General features: G+C 42.6%; 1 protein-coding gene across 2 annotated transcripts in view; it reads left to right on the forward strand.

The window, feature by feature from the left end:
- Positions 1 to 6,038: 6,038 nt before the first annotated feature.
- plod2 (procollagen-lysine, 2-oxoglutarate 5-dioxygenase 2) overlaps positions 6,039 to 15,909 on the forward strand; it is a 31,320-nt gene continuing 21,449 nt past the window's right edge. Inside the window, exon 1 of one of the 2 annotated variants that reach the window (XM_085763944.1) lies at positions 6,039 to 6,533. In XM_085763944.1, the coding sequence (XP_085620070.1) occupies positions 6,431 to 6,533 (103 nt within the window). In that variant the 5' untranslated portion in view covers positions 6,039 to 6,430. The remainder of the gene's footprint in view (positions 6,534 to 15,909) is intronic. The other variant, XM_085763945.1, reaches the window with a different exon arrangement.

Raw genomic sequence — 15,909 nt, forward strand, 5'->3', positions numbered from 1 at the left:
CAAGGGCTAGGGCTAAGGGGGGAATTGGAATTCACCCTTAGTCTTCCTTCAATACCACCACTTTTATAGCTGTACAGTAGGTAGATTTTAGCCTCACACTAATTGCTACTGTCATTTTTTATTCTAGTTTGAAACCAAAAAACCTCAACTTTCACCTTTGAACTCCTTGCGACCCTTACATTCTAAGAAATAGCACTGAAAGCCATCTCCAACTAAAAGCCTGCACAGGAACAGCTGCGGTTTGGAGAGATTAATGTTTAACTGACCGCTGTTTCCCACAAATTCCATAGAAAATGAACTGCAGAGTTCCTCAGAAATCACCCTCTCCTGGGGTTTACACTACACTGGAAGAAAATGTACACACTCCAGATGCGAGTCTTACGGTAAGATGAAATGTTACAGAGCGAGACTCCTCCTTTGGAATGAATTGGACAACCAGCCCACACACACACACATAAGCGATGTCACTGATGTCATCGAAGTAATAATTTGCTAGCAAAATCATGCCGAAGAGGGAAAAAACACATCTGTTCCCTCAAGCTGCAGTATGTGGAATTCTTTTATACTTTTATAGACTTCGCTTATAATTAGACGCATATTCAAATATGGTGCCCGTTAACTGTGTGATAATTATGGGTCATGTCTTCAAAAAAAATGACACCATTAGTTACCCAAGTGAATTTGAAGTCTTGGAGTCGAAACAACAACACAAATAACTTGCATAGCCTTTGTGATTGAAGCAGACGTAGCCAGTTGGTAAACAATCATCTGTGTGTTGTGCTCTGTGACACATTCAGCACAAACATAGTTTAGTGCAAACAGTGAATGTGGGCTGAGGTTCTTCAATACTGCTGAGTTTACACACTGCAAACACTTTGGATATTTCTCCAAAGACTAAAATGGATTAATTGAAACTATTTTCTGCCCTTTGAGTGTAAAACTCTAGTTTTGATGGAAACTACATTCTAACTCTTTTATGGAGCTCAACACAAACTGAGGGCTCGTTGCAAGTTTTAGTCAGTGTGAGGGGGCTGCAGCTGGCTCCCAGCAGCACACAGTAACTGGAATTTCTGGTATCAGTGCTTTAAACCCACTGAGATAAACAAGTGGCTGAAGTGACATCTGTACAAACGCAGGCTCAGAAAACACCGTAGACACAAGTAGAAGAAAGGCAGCACATATAATACTAGTTTCCTCTCTATCAGTTCTGGGTATTGTAAAGATGTCGGCCTTTGTGAACTGGAAAAACTCATTGTCAGTGAGTGGAATCCAACCAATAAACGTTACTATGTTTCCAGACGATCGCGATGCCTCCAAGCTGCACCTGGCAAATCAGATCAGTAGAGAATAGGCATCGTTTGAGACAGTGAGGTGGCAGTGGAAGCAGAAGATTAATGCAAGGATGAATCCTCTCCTCCTCAACCTACTTCTGGTGTGTTTTTGGAGCCTTGTGGTTTGAACATGGCTGCCTAATGATGACATTCAAATGAAAGGCTGGGTAAAGAGCTCATTATGTGTAATTTTGAAGGAACACTGCCCAAGAAACCCTGGTCTGTTCAGTTGAAATGTAAATTTGTGGGGACTGAAACGCGCACAGGTTGGAAAGTTGCAAACATCTTTAACTCTGAATTAAGTTTACAATACACAGTCATTTGTTGCGTAAGTCTTTACGGTAAGATCAGGATGAAACGCCAGATGAAAGCCCGGCCGTGATCAAAGTGCATTAATCCATCTAACCTCCTTCCCCCCTTCCTGGCCTTGTTAAAGTTCTTCTCTCTTTAAATGTTGTGTTGATAAAACCCCTTCATACCAACCCATCCCAGCAACCCCTAGACCACACTCTGAGTCGACGGACGCCCTGTGGTCAACGTAGACAGAACGGGGGGGGCCAGCGATGATGTAGCCATGGCTTCTCAGGATGATGAGCTGAGTTGAAGGGAAGGAGCGGCCTTTCCATTGATCTGCGCTAGTAATTTTACTTTCTGCGGAGTGATCAAAGCGTTATGGGACAAAAATAAAACCCATTCTTTTACAATCATGGTGCAATTGTGGGTTCTCAAGAAAGGTCTAGGGGACCGAGCGTCTAGGATATGTGACTCACCAGCGATTGCAAAACCATCCGGCTGTACCACCAAAAGAGGGCCACGTCAAAAATATAGAGTAGAAAAAACTGAAGTCCAAGGTGTGTCCCCCAACCACTGACAGGTCTGTGATTTTGGCTTTGATATGCCCTGGAGCCGTGTAGCAGCATAAATGAAAAGGAGAACACGTTGGTTTTTAGATTATATTAAAATTATTGATGGCAGCCGTAACAAATCAGCAGCTCTATGGAAGAACAATTTCAGCTTTACTTTCCCATGTGTCCCCCTCTTTTTTTTCCACGGAGATTTCTTTTTCCTTGACGGAATCTTTAGCTTTAAGTTCAATATTAGGTACCTCCTTTAGAGTCTCCCTGATGAATCATCTGCTTCTACTTTCAGCTTGATTAAATTTAAACAGCGCCTGTAAACCCACTGTCTCCAAAACAGCTCCGAAAATAGACGATGCTCTGCTGTCGTCAGGATGCTGCAACAGCCTTTAGTCTTTTACTAATGCAAGGACAGTGGCGGCTTGTGTGTTTTATTTGGCACTAAAATAAACCAAAATGAGAAAGCAGGCTCCAGAGTGTGCCACCTGTGCAGTGGGGAGGGTTCCCAAGAGTCTGCGCTGTCCTTCCAGGTTGGTAAACAGCTGTATTTAGCTGTATGTCCACGTGTGCTTGCAATCCAAAGTGTACTCTAATCCATCGACACCCGGGCTGATATAGAGTGGGGATAATTACATGCAATTGTGCGTGGTTGCCCTGATGAGCTCCTGGCTTTCTACGCCATCCTCTTACCGCAGCAGTCTCTCAGCTTATACATGCTGTATATGGCAATTTATGTGCAATTAAACGCAATTTTCACCCACGCCACATGCACCCTAAATTTAAAACTTGCCATCGGTGCCACTGCATGCACTTAAGAGGTGTTAAATTCTTGCAAATCCTGCCTCAAAGAGGCATATGGCTGAACTGGGTGGCCTCACGGTTCCTACAAACCTCTACACTCTACAGTATATCACAACTCCTCGGCATCTGATGGGATTTGAAACCACTCCTACAACTTCTGGACATTTTGTCAGGGTGTAATCAAATCCAGAGAACATTTCTCTTGCTTTTCCGAAGAAGAAGAAAAATCCCTTGGTGGGTGTTCAGTTGTCGAGCCAGTGAACTGAAGCAAGACGCGGTATATTCCCTATCACACACACCGCCAAGATGCAGCGTGTGGTTCGGTACCACAAACACTTTAATCTTCCAGCTGCAGATAGTCTCCTCATTGGCCAACAGGGCAAAAAGCCCAGTTAGATATTTGTCACTGAGCTGTTATATAACACAATCGTTAAAGCTCATTCTGATTGTGAATAATCGCATTGGTACCTAAACTGTAAATCTGATGATCCATTTTTGTGTTAACGTAACTTGTGGGGTTTCCTTTATAGGCTGAAAGTGACAGACATAAAGAGTCTACAGATCATTTCCTCTTGACAGACTAATTCAAACGTTCCTGGCTCACTTTAGTGTCAGTTGCAGACTGAATTACTGTAACAAAAAAAAACAAAAAAAGTGGCTGAAGTCCAAGTCAAGTATTCTGTGTCGAGTTTTCTGGCTTGGTTCTACATTTTCGAGGTTTATCAGGGCCCCAGTGAAGTGAAGCAATTTATCTCGTGAAAAGTTCTCCCTTCTACTGCCTCTGCATTGGAAAGCCATGAAGGTGGTGAGGTCATTAAGTAAAACAATCTGGGCAGTGGCAGTCTTCACAGCTGCCATGCAAGGATGTTTCGAAAAACAGCTTGAGCCACGGGGTAAGTCTCAGTCTGCTGTGCCTAATAAGGAGCATGAGACACAAATGAGACAAAGCATTGGTTTCAAGGTCAGCTGAGACACTGGGAGACATGGATAGAATCAGACATTAATAGAAGTTGGATGTAATGTCTGCTTTCTGTTTTCCTCTTCATTTCTCTCTTTGTGTGTTTTAAGTACACTACTGTGGGAGAGCGGCAGCAGCTCAAACATCTGCAGCTCTACTGTTTCACACAACTGTGTTGTCTCTGTCCGACTAGATGAGATCAGGGGGTCACCCACTGTCTTGTGTAGAGAAACTGTGGATTAATTTGTTCATCTACCAAACAAAATGTGAAGTTTCTTCAGCCTAAAAATGCCCTGAACCTTTTTTTCCTCCTTTTTTTAAGCTTTTCATGTACGTTTATTATTATTACCATTGTAATAACTATGATATCTTATCTGTATTTATTACAGTAAGCCTGGGAAAAAAATTACCAAAACATAATTTGCTGATAAAAATGAATCACCAGTTAATAGATTTCTGAAAGTGTTCAGTGATTACATAAGAGTGGGTACCAGCCAGAGCTGTAACACAAGACTTAAAGCAGAAGTAAGCGGAATATTTGTGTTAATATAAGTCTTAAATAGTTACATCTTCCGACGGCAATCACTTATATAGAGTGTTTGTCCGAAACACGGGTCTGTCAGTCGCTCTGCTCTGCTGTAAGCCGAGGAGAAAACTTTCCTTGTATACAACCTTTATCCAATGAGGAGAGAGAACGGCATAAAGGGGCGGTCCTCTCTGTGTGTGCAGCCAAGGGATGCGCGTGCATGTGGTGACATAGAGACGAGGGCAGGGACTGCTAACTCCATCAGCTGACAAGAAGCCAAAACGACCGGATCGCTTACTTCTGCTTTAACATCATAGGGGTAGGAGGAGTTTCCCTGTGTTATGAGAAATATGTTATTTGGCCACATATCCACATAGCTTTACCATATAGAATTAATGGATAGAGGTTTAATACTAAGCATGTATCACAGGATGTGCAGAGTGATGAAAATATGAGACGATATGATCATTTAAGAGCCATTCCCACCAGCTGCCATTTCTGAGCGGTATTAAATGTGTTCACTAAGCATTTATGTCACATTGATACTTGTGGAGCTGGGTATTTGTCTTTGTTGTTTTTATTTTTCTGTTGATTCACTGTATTTTCTCCTTTTCTTTTATCTTTGATTTTAATTGCACGGTTGGGTTTGGACTGCCTGAGCAGCAGATACTACCTATGTGGCGGCTGGTGGGTAAACAAAAGATATACATTAAAAATTCATAAACACACATTATATACAAGTCTCAAAAGTCTGTTGGTGTGTTTAGACAAAAATACAGAAAGAAAAGGAAAGGAAAAAAAGGAAAAGTTAAAGGAAACTACAGCACACAAGTCACTTTTGAAACAACTATGGGAAACTATACTTATATATATACTATACTACAATAAAAGTAATGTATCATAAAAACGGATGCAGTGATTGGCTACTTGCCTAAAACAACATACTGTAAGTTGGACAGAGGCCATGACCTGTGCACGAACTGGACAGTCACTAACCTACTTCTAATAGGTGAGGTTACAGTTGCCAGGGAAAAGGAGTAAGAACAGGGAACATCTGGATTACATTTAGATGATGTGTTCAGTGTCGTCATGCAGCTATACTGTACAGTAGATCCAGAGTTTGTTCTGGAAGAGCTGAAATATAACAAAGAGGACAAAATTTTTAAAAAGAAAAAAAAGATTCAAAGTGATTTTACTTTGTTACTCTGTTACCGACTGTAAATTCAGGACTTTACAGGACTAGTACCACTTACTGAGTTCTAGTTCTGCCACTGCTGCGGAAGAGGCACGGTCATGTCGGACTGGCCCCTGTGGAATCATGAACTGTGTGTGATGCGAACAAAGAGAGGAAAATAATGAAGAAAACAGAGAAAACGTTTCAGCAGTAAGGTGTGATTTTGAAGTTTGAGTCCATGGCTCACACCACTGAGCCTCTGAGCGGGCTGTACTGTAAAAAAAAAAGAAAAAAAAAGCTGTTGGGCAGAAAGAAGCTGGGCGCTCAGGGGGAGGGGACCAGGGGAGGGCTGTGTAACAGTAAGGGGTGGGGGTGGGGGGTTCAAATACAGCTGTGCTTAGTCACACTTTCGCGCAGGACGTCCCTGTGTCAGGGGTGAATACCGTTACCTCTCCCTCTCTCTCTCTCTAGGGGCTGGAGCTTCACCCGCTGCAGTTGCAATTAAGGAACCACGCCTGTTGCTCTAATTCCCCCTGAATTGCAGTACTTATAGCTGCTGCCCTCCTCGGAGCACTGCGAGCTGCCATAAGTCCAAAAACAACGTGTTACACAAGTGGATTTTTTTTTATTAGCTTTTTATTATTTTATTATCGCGAGAGCGCACATTGCGACCCTGTGGGTCTGAGTGGAGGCGACAGTCCAGCCGGCTCCCCTCCTCCTCCTCCTCTCCTCCTCTCCTCTCCTCCAGCCGCTCAGTCCGGGAACACGCACCGTTCAACAGCTATGGAGTACCTCAAGTTTTGTTTTGTGTTTTCATGCTGGATCAAGTTTGCATATTGTGTCTACTCTACTGAAACACCTCAAGCTCCTGTGCCAATCCCGAAAGGTAAACAACAAGAAAACTTTTTTTTTTTCCTCCCTCCTCTCGCTCGCCCCGGGGCTTTAACGCAGCCCCCTGACGCACAGCAGCGCAGCTCCCATCACATCTCTACTGCTCTTCCATGTTAGATCGAGTTGTTTACTCTCATATTCCGCTGCATGGCCGAGCCAAATGCGCCAAATCCGCCAAAATGTGCAAAAGTAACTCGCTACGTGATGTCATTAAAGGCGCACAGGCTGCTCATAAGCCGGAGCGTTTAATTACATGATAGTTCTTGACGGAGCAGAACTGTCTGTGGTTTCTCTCAATCCTGGTTTTATTTATGTTGTCTAGCTGCATGCAGCTCCTGCAGACACATGTCAGCTTGTTAGAAATAAGTAACCAATTAGAGGTGGGTCGCTCATGGTTTCTTTTGTTTTTATTGCTTTGCATGTAAACTTCAAAGAAAATGAGAACAATCATACAGTTATTAGCCGTGATTTACTCCACAGCAGAAAGCCAGAGAAATCCATTAGCATTGGATTTTAATTATATGTTGGAGAAACAGAGAAGCGCCTGTAAAGCTGCTATAATTGAAGGTTCATGGAGCAGAGCCAAGCACAACCTGCTCTTACAGTTGAGTGCTCTGCTCCTGAGACAAACTAGATATTGGTGCATGTACAGGTTTATTGACTTGTGTGAAAGTCCTCGCCCCATTAACATGTTGTTGTGGCTAAATTGCTGTAAATTGCCCTAAAAATCATTTCAGTTAAACACAGCTTCTGTCGCAGTCGCAGGGCATCTTGTAAAAAAAAAAAAAAAAAGAAAGCCTGCAGACAACAACATAGGCGGATACTTAAATGTCTGGAAATCGTGTTGCTTTTTTAACGCTTGAATTTTGCGGGAGGGAGGCAGAGGGCACGACAGCTGACTTCAGTCTCCACAGGCTCTCACTGTCCTCTGGTCTGGACTAACCTGGGTGTCTCCCACACAGTAGCCACACTCCAAGCTTTTACAATGGTTAAGATGTTTGCTTGTGAAATCCCTTCAACAGCTTGGACTGATCTTATCATCAGGGAACAAGGAGACAGCTGCTCTGCTGTTTGAAACAGAAGATAATTGAAAGAGGATTTGACCAAAAGGATGTAAACCTCAATGCAACAAACTTTGACTCCTGAAAGAATTCTAATTGAGTGGACTTCAGTTTTGTTTTCCCTCAGGTTTGGTGTTCATAGAGAAAATATTAAGCGTGTATACACAACACCCCACCTCGCTGTAATAGTTGAGTGACGATGACCAGCAGAAACGCTTTTTCCTTCCAAAAACCCAACCATATAAATAAAACCGAGGCCTAGAACACACCGCGGGTGGCAATTACTCATTAAATGCCAAAGTATGATATGTAGCACAGATGTTCTTTTGTTTTTCCCATTCTAATCCAAATAAGAGCCATATGTTCTTGACTGGGTAATGATAAAACGCTCCACTAGCCCATCAGTTAGATATCAGCCATTGGAGGTGGGCCTACCCGGGTAATAATGTCAGAAATGCACAAGCACAACACCTATTATATGATGTATTAATAGTGTGGAATATCCATTTCGTGAGTCACTTTCCCCCCGAGTTTTAATCTCTTTTCCAGGGAAAGCGAGGGAATTACAGAGTATCGTGTGAGAGGAGACCCAAATGACTGTTAAGACGCAGTGGGATCATGTTGAGCTTTGGTCAGCTTGGGTTTAGGCATGGATATATTTCTTAAGAGCAACCTCCGAAGACATGTCACCCAACGTGTCAAGTTGTTCGGAGTGTTTTGGGCTGATAGGCGAGGAAGATCCAGGTCATGGGTATAAAAATAGCAGAAAAAGTGGTTTGTAACGCATCAGCAAAAAGGCTCAGAAAAACTTAACATGACACATTCAGATTCTCTTATTTGCATCGAAAGCTATGAGTGTTTCTCTTCGGACCTTATGCACTCTGATCCCTCCAGTTCCTTCCTATGAGTGTAACTCATCTCTTGTGGTGGAAGCACAGACATGAACTGTGTGATTCAGCAGTGAAAAGCGACGGCGGTGCTGCAGAGCTCGGCCCTTTTCTCACCTATGCGCACCTGGCCGGCCGGTGGCTGAGAACAGCAGACGTGGCTGTTGGTTTGTCGACTTTGGAAAGTTACAAAAAAGCGGGGCGGGTGTAGACCCCCACTGTCCGTCCGGCCATCTGAAAGGAGCCTTTCACTGACTCCTTGACTGAATGTGAACAGACCTTCTGACATTAGTATTGGATTTAACATGTAGTTCTTGTGGCGTGAGCCTCAAGCCGCTGCATATCTCTGGTCACGACTCAGCAACTGGAGTCGGTCCGAGGAGCTTTTCAGAGTCACTTTACAATATTGGTCTCCCGAACTAGTAAAATAGACGAGGGACAGTAAACCACTCACATCGGCCTGGAAACAATGTTTCTTCACTGTCTTGACTGTCCTTACCAAACTGCTTGGTAAGCTTTAAATCTGAACACAAGAGGCCACAGTCTAAAAAGTTTTAGGTGATCTAAAGAAGATCTCAACGAGGCCCACGGTTTTTATTTTATAGAGTTGTAAAATGTTGACGTTATTTACTTGGAGACACCTTTTGTGTCCCTGACAGTCCCTGGGATATATTTCTTAAGTGGATGTTTACGAGAGGCCGGAACAAACACCATTACTCAGTATGATCGTCTGCTCCACCGTCCCGTGGAATTGTGTGTTTTTAGATTAAACCTTTCCCAGACATCACTGACGTGTCAGCACACAGTATTTTATGGAGAAGAAAAGGAAACTCCACCTAAGGTTATGCATGCCGTATATACTGGATAATAGCGCTCTCTATTGCCTGTAATTCCAGTCTAACTAACTAACAAACCCTGTTGGCAGGACAGGCCTGCAATCACGCCTCAGAACATTGTCACTATATCACCGCAGGGTTGATCCTGTGCCACCCGCTCAGCCAAATATGCGTTGTGTTGTCTGCTTTTTTTTTTTCTAAAGCCGCGTCTGAAGTATTTTCCGCCACACATCAAACCGATAAGAGCAGCAGGACATCCAGCAGAGAAATTCCCACGATGCAAAGTGTTTTTGTCCTAGGCAGCAGTTGAGAAAAGATGACGCGACATGCAGGGCTGTCAGGACAGTCCTTATGCTACAAGTATCCCATTATTCTCCGGAGGTCGTTTAAATAATGACTGTCTGAAACGAGGGAATCGTGCAGCTGTTGAGTTTTTAGCAAAAGCCATTTTGGCTGAATCCTGTATTGATACAGCTGACGGATCGGACTGTTCAAAATCCCACTTGGTCAAGTCACAACTAATAACACGATCAAGCTGGAGAAATAAAAAACAATAAATACATTCACTTAGAAAGAGGTAGAACATTCTTTTTCTTGGTTTCCATGAAATCAGTCTCTTAAAACAAATGAGCAAACTGACAAAACACGTAGATGCTCTGAGGGAGCAGCTCACTGCTTATCTTATAAGCAGCAGCTTCTTTTCACTTTCCAGGCAGAAATCAGGAGCTGTTTCAAGATAAGAGCACATGGCTGTACATGAAAATACTCAGCTCATATCACCTCTATGGCCAATGTCATCAAAATATGTTAGTTGAAACTAAAACTGTCGAAGCTCTGAGTGTATTTTGCTGAATTACAGCGGGTGTGAAAATGACTGTCTCTAGTGTAAGTGTCATCACTCTGCCCCAACGAGAGCGCTGCATGCTGCATACCAGATGAAATCAGTTATTTTGTTTGGGCAAAACAAATAAGCCAGTCTGGAATCTGGATTCAAGCTGACGTGTGATGAGACTATTTCCCGGCCGAATGCGGGTGACATCATCATGGCCCATGGCTGAAGTGCCTGTGGTTTGACATGTGTAACTGGAAACACAGCCCCGTGCCGCGGATGCACTACACGGCTCTTGTATTATAGAAGTGGTGTGTTTTATCAATTGTGGCGACTTTGAGAATAAACTCTAGTTTAGCTCCGGGGCGGCTAAAGCTAAAGTCTCGTTAACCGATCTGCGAGCTCCTGGGTGTTTTTCTAGTCCGTTCACTTTTCCATCCCTTAAAACTGGTTACCGAGACGACTAATTACAAGCACATGGAGTGCTCACCTAAGTAGCGATAATGGTGGATGGATAATTTGCTACTGTAGGTGAAAAGGAATGTCTGCATGTCTGGAAGCCGGTGGCGTTTAGATATCAAAAACTTCTCTCTTTGTGCCGAAGCTGCTTGTGGTTACATTAAAATTCTAATGCATTCTAAAGCTGGAGAGCCTCTAAAAGTAACTGTAGGTTGGGAAGCATGCATCTATATTTGACTGAGAAATGTCACATGTGTGCAGAAGAACTGTAAAAAAATATATATATTGGGATTTTTATGTGTGTTTATCCTTCATATACACATTTAGTCCCTTATAAACGCGGCGTACAGATGCATTCAAAGCCACTTCATGCAGTGAATGTGCAGCTGTGTGGAAGTGACAGTAATGCAACGGTTTGGACTCCTCACACATTTTTATTTTGTGTCTGTATAGCCAAACACAGCCACCTGAATGCTTTCCAGGAGAGAAAGCCTGAGCACATGTTCCTTTGTCTCCATGTTTAAACAACATCAGCCTCCTTTTCAACACGCCTTCGACTGCGGACATTCAGAACATGTATAAATACTTGCGTTTCCCTCTTTTGTAGCTCCTGTCAAACACAACACCAGCGTTGAACCACAGAGTTGCTATTACAGTAGAAATTTTACCACAATAACAAGATCTCAAGTGACAATGCGAAAACTACGAGAAAGGGGTCACTCAGGGAGATGAATCCTCAGAACCTCGCCAGGACTTTACAGAGGTTTGTAATGAGCTGCAGCGTATTGTTCACCTGCGGCCTGTTTGTCTGGCTCCCCTCTCAATGATCTCATAGCTTTATTTTCTGCCACAGGAAGCGAAAGAGCTTTGAAAACCTGTCGCACTCACTCTGTTTCAGCACCAAGGGGCAGACACAGTCAATATCACGTTTCGCTTTAGCACCTTGACCTCTATGTCAGTGTTTCACAACCTGGTTCTGCTGCCACTGATTGGCTACAAATGAAAAAAGTAGTTACTGTTGGCACTGCATTATAGAATATTGAATGGTGGAACAGTTTTGCAACAAGTTAATGACTCGTGGATGGAGATAAGCTCGGTTTCTGCTCTCACTTACAAATTTTTGTGGTCTGTCTTTGCTCACGCAGTGACGTAGTGAAAATGGATTTTGTCTCTCCCTTTGCTGTGATGGCCCGGCTGTTAAGACTGCCTCTTTTCCTTTTTCTAACTTTGAAGGCCAAGTTAAAAACTCCTTATCCTGTTACCATGGTAATGTGCTTTAGCCAACCATGTATTGCATACCAACAGAATAGACATCCAATCTTGTTTTCCCCCATAAATTTCTTCTTATGCAACTTGGCTTGAAATGTTTCCATAACATTCCCTCGCAGAGAAACTTGTTGTCAGGGTGGATTGAGTTTATGTTAGAATAAGGCTAAGCAATGCATTTTCAGTTGTACAACCTGGTGGTGTGAACTGTTGAAGTTTTGGCAACGCTCAATGGCCAGGCCTTGTCTATGAATGGTGAATGCCTGGAAGCCCAATAAACTTAACACATACTGAAAAATGTCAACACCGCTCGCCATACACTCCCCCACTGATGTCTCCTTTCATTATTTTATGTGCAGAAAAGGAACACACGGAATGTGCAACAGTTAAATTTACATTTCATATGTTACGTGCTGGCTTTTCAGGAGGGTGCTCATCCTCAAGTGAATCTCCAGCTTTCTGAGTGGCACATTGAAATGGCAGGATTACGCATCACCATGTGAAATTCTTGGACGGAAGTCTGAATGAGATCAAATGTGGTTGTAAGCACGTCTTTTTCCATCTTCCAGCTCATTGTTTCTAGCGTACCTTACGATTAAAGACAGTCCCAGTCAAATAAATGCAGGCCAGAGTTATGTAGTCCATTAACTTCCTGCACTTTCCCTTGGCCAGACAATTCTAGCTCATTTTTGTGAGGCTGTAGGTAAAAGCTGTTTATTTACTTGGATGACCAAAATAGAAAAGTAGTTTGTGTTCCCTGGCCAAGACAGTCTCGTCGAAGAGGAAAGATCCTGTTATCCTTATGTTTAAGGCCAGGGCACATTCCCATGATACCTCTTTCCGTTCTGCAAGAAATGCTTACTTAAGCTTAGCCCCAGCCACTGAGTCAGAACTTTTGCTCATCGAAGTGTGAAAGTTTACCTAGACGGCTGGGCCCCATGTGGTAGAGAGAAAGAGAAAGAGAAAGAGTGAAAGGCGACTTGGCGTCCAGGCCTGGTCTTGGAGAAGAGTAACAGCAACATTGTAAGAGCTGCATTCCTGTCCTCCTGTGGGCTGTTCATACAGTACTGACAAGAGAACATGCTGGATTTACTTTTACAAGGCACTTATCCTCCAACATCATAGCTGTCTGAAAACCACTCTGAGTGTTGTCATCCGTCCCTCAGTCAATCATTATTACTTTGATTATGAAATAAATACAGATACCAAAGAACTTAACAACTAATTTTCATCTTAGATAGGAAGCTAGATGTGCAGTTGTGTTGTCCTCCAACAATTATTCTTTGTTTTTTTATCCCCTATGACTAATTTGAACAATAAACCATTATGTATCTTCCATTAATACCCCGGCTAATTCCACTAAGCTTATTCTTTGTTTTTCTCATCAACTTGCCTTGATACAATGAAAAGGGCTAAACACCGGCCATGACATTAAATTGTTAGCAAAGGGAAATCAGGTGAGACATTTGGGCTGGATCACATGAGTGCGTGGTTTATTTTGGTTGGCCTGTCTACTTTAAAACAAAAGGGAACTGCCCCTTTGAGTGAAGGGTCTGATGTCTTCTAGACATAACATATATCAGCTTTTTTGATGCATTATGAAAATCAGCTTTCACAGACAGAAAATGTGGTTGATATTAGTTTCCATTTGCATTAAATTGACAACTGAGACTGTGCTGTTGAAACTAGGAGGAAATTACAATAGAGCTGCAGCTGAACTCAATCAGGGTCGACAGGCAACAGTTTGTACATTCTATTGGCATGATTTGGTAATATGGTCATCAAAAATCACTGACATGAGATTAAATCAAGTATTTTAGTGTCTTTATTAGTAATTTAGGGAGTTTAAGGAGGATGTGCTCAGTCTCCTGTGAAAGAGAACTGGATGTCATCTGCATCCACTTATAAGTTTATATTATACGAGTTATCTGTGAGAGAGTTATCTGTATGAAATATTACTTAATACAGTCAGGTGGTAGGAAACAATTTTAGTGTAGCATTTGAAAAAGATTCAATTTAAAGGGACAATGAGGAGTTTTGGAAAGCAAAGTGTTTTCATACTACATTTACCATGAGCCTCCGCGCGCACGGTGAAATTCTTGGACCGGCGTAAGACGGACGTCTTGCCAAAAATGTTTTCATTCATCAAGAATAAAAGTCAGAGGTTCGAAGACGATCAGATACCGTCGTAGTTCCGACCATAAACGGCGATTCGGCGGCATTATTATCATGACCCGTCGGGCAGCGTCCGCGAAACCGAAAGTAAGGAAACGCTGGTCGGCTCGCCCAGCATTTCCACCATTAATTAAAATTACAAAATACCGATAGAGACAGAACGATATATTGATCGAAAATGGAGCCATTAACAAGTGTGGGTAGCGTAGATTCATCCACATTAACGTGAGACTTTTTTATAACCAAATAGAAACTCCTCGTTGTCCCTTTAAATGTCCAAACTGAAAAAAAACAACCTTTAACTTCAGTAAGGGATTCAGTCTAAAATATTCTGCTCCTTCTGTAAAATTGGCACCTCATCACTAATAGTACAGGGTTGGTCATTAGCCTCTCATCCATTGTCACCCAGATGTGCAATTCAGCAGTCTTTCTTTCAACAATGTGCCAAAGTAATGCAGTCCAATCAAAAAGTGGGCAGTCTAAAGTGGCATGATAAATGATCTGTAGAGACAGAGATAAATGGCCCTGGCTTGGCAATGAACTGGCAGCCCCTAGTCCTTCCCAAGGAACTTTTGTCTGTGGTAACAATGCCATGATATCCAGCCAGAGCTTCCAGCCAAAGAGTTAATATGAGGCCAGAGTGGAAGGGATTTTTCCACCAGGACTTGTGTATGGAACGGTCATGAAAGAAACTTGTCGAGGTGTTTAGAGAACATTTTTAATGTAGGAAATAAAAGTGTCTCATCTTATTTTAAAAGCTTAAGGCTTAAATCCCCAGGCTGTGTTAGAGCGGAGCACGGATACATGTGGCCGACAAGTTTATGACAAAATGAGGAAATCTCTGTGGGTGTATAAGGTCAGGACACAGTCACAGACGGATGATCGATGTTGGGTGTCAGTCTATTTCTTCCAGACAGAAAATATATCCCAGCCATTAGAGATAATACGGCTTTTCTGTGCCAGTGTGTAGCCTACTACAACACAAATAAAGCTGCAGCTCTTGTAAGTTTATTGTTCTGAAAATTAAAATGGATTATACTAAGTGAGTACACAGCAGGGTTGCCAACCTGCAGCTCACCATTTGCTTCAAATTGTACAAATACAAAAAAAAAAGCCACTAGCAGTGATTTAAATTTGTGGGAATAGGAAAATGAAGTTAGTTCAGTAGAGAGATATTCAAAACACATGTCCTGGCTGTAATCACGGCATTATGAAATGATAAATTTTCTTAGAGGTTTCCAAATACTGCCCAGAAGCTCCAGCAGAAAATTCTTAAGGCACCACTAGTATACGTTCCAGAGGAGATGGTACGAAACTGTGCACCGATATTGCCGTATTTATCCCCACGCAGCAAAAGCAGAGGAAAGAAAACTGTCTTCCTTAATTAAAAGTGAAACCATTTGCCAGGAGATCTGGTCTTCAGGCATGCACATGTTGCACTCTGCATACCTAATTACACGGCGTGGGTTTCAACTTTGTCAGTGTTATAATCTGACAGCATGTAAAGCTGTCCTGTAACCGTTTAAATCACCTGTTTTACAGAGCTTCTCGAGAAATGTGTTTCCCAGATGTAGAGTCACCATCCCTCTGTCTGCTCCATCTTCTTCTACCTCCCAGACAAGAACAAGAACACTGGCACATGTGGCACAGAATATTCACCCCCACCCTCTGCGCTGTGTGTTAATTTGAAACTAACATTGTCCTTAAACTGCCCAGCTCTTTTCTACGTGCCGTTTTACACTGTCAGGGTAGAGTCAGACTATTTCCAACCTGCGACAGAATTTATGTGTCAGAGTAATACTGGAATGGCTATTAGAGCAATGACAGGGCCACAGGCTAGACTGGGATGAGAGAATGG

The sequence above is a fragment of the Trachurus japonicus genome, chromosome 20, assembly GCF_045865225.1.
Source record: "Trachurus japonicus isolate A0001 chromosome 20, Traja_1.0".
Taxonomy (NCBI): Eukaryota; Metazoa; Chordata; class Actinopteri; order Carangiformes; family Carangidae; genus Trachurus; species Trachurus japonicus.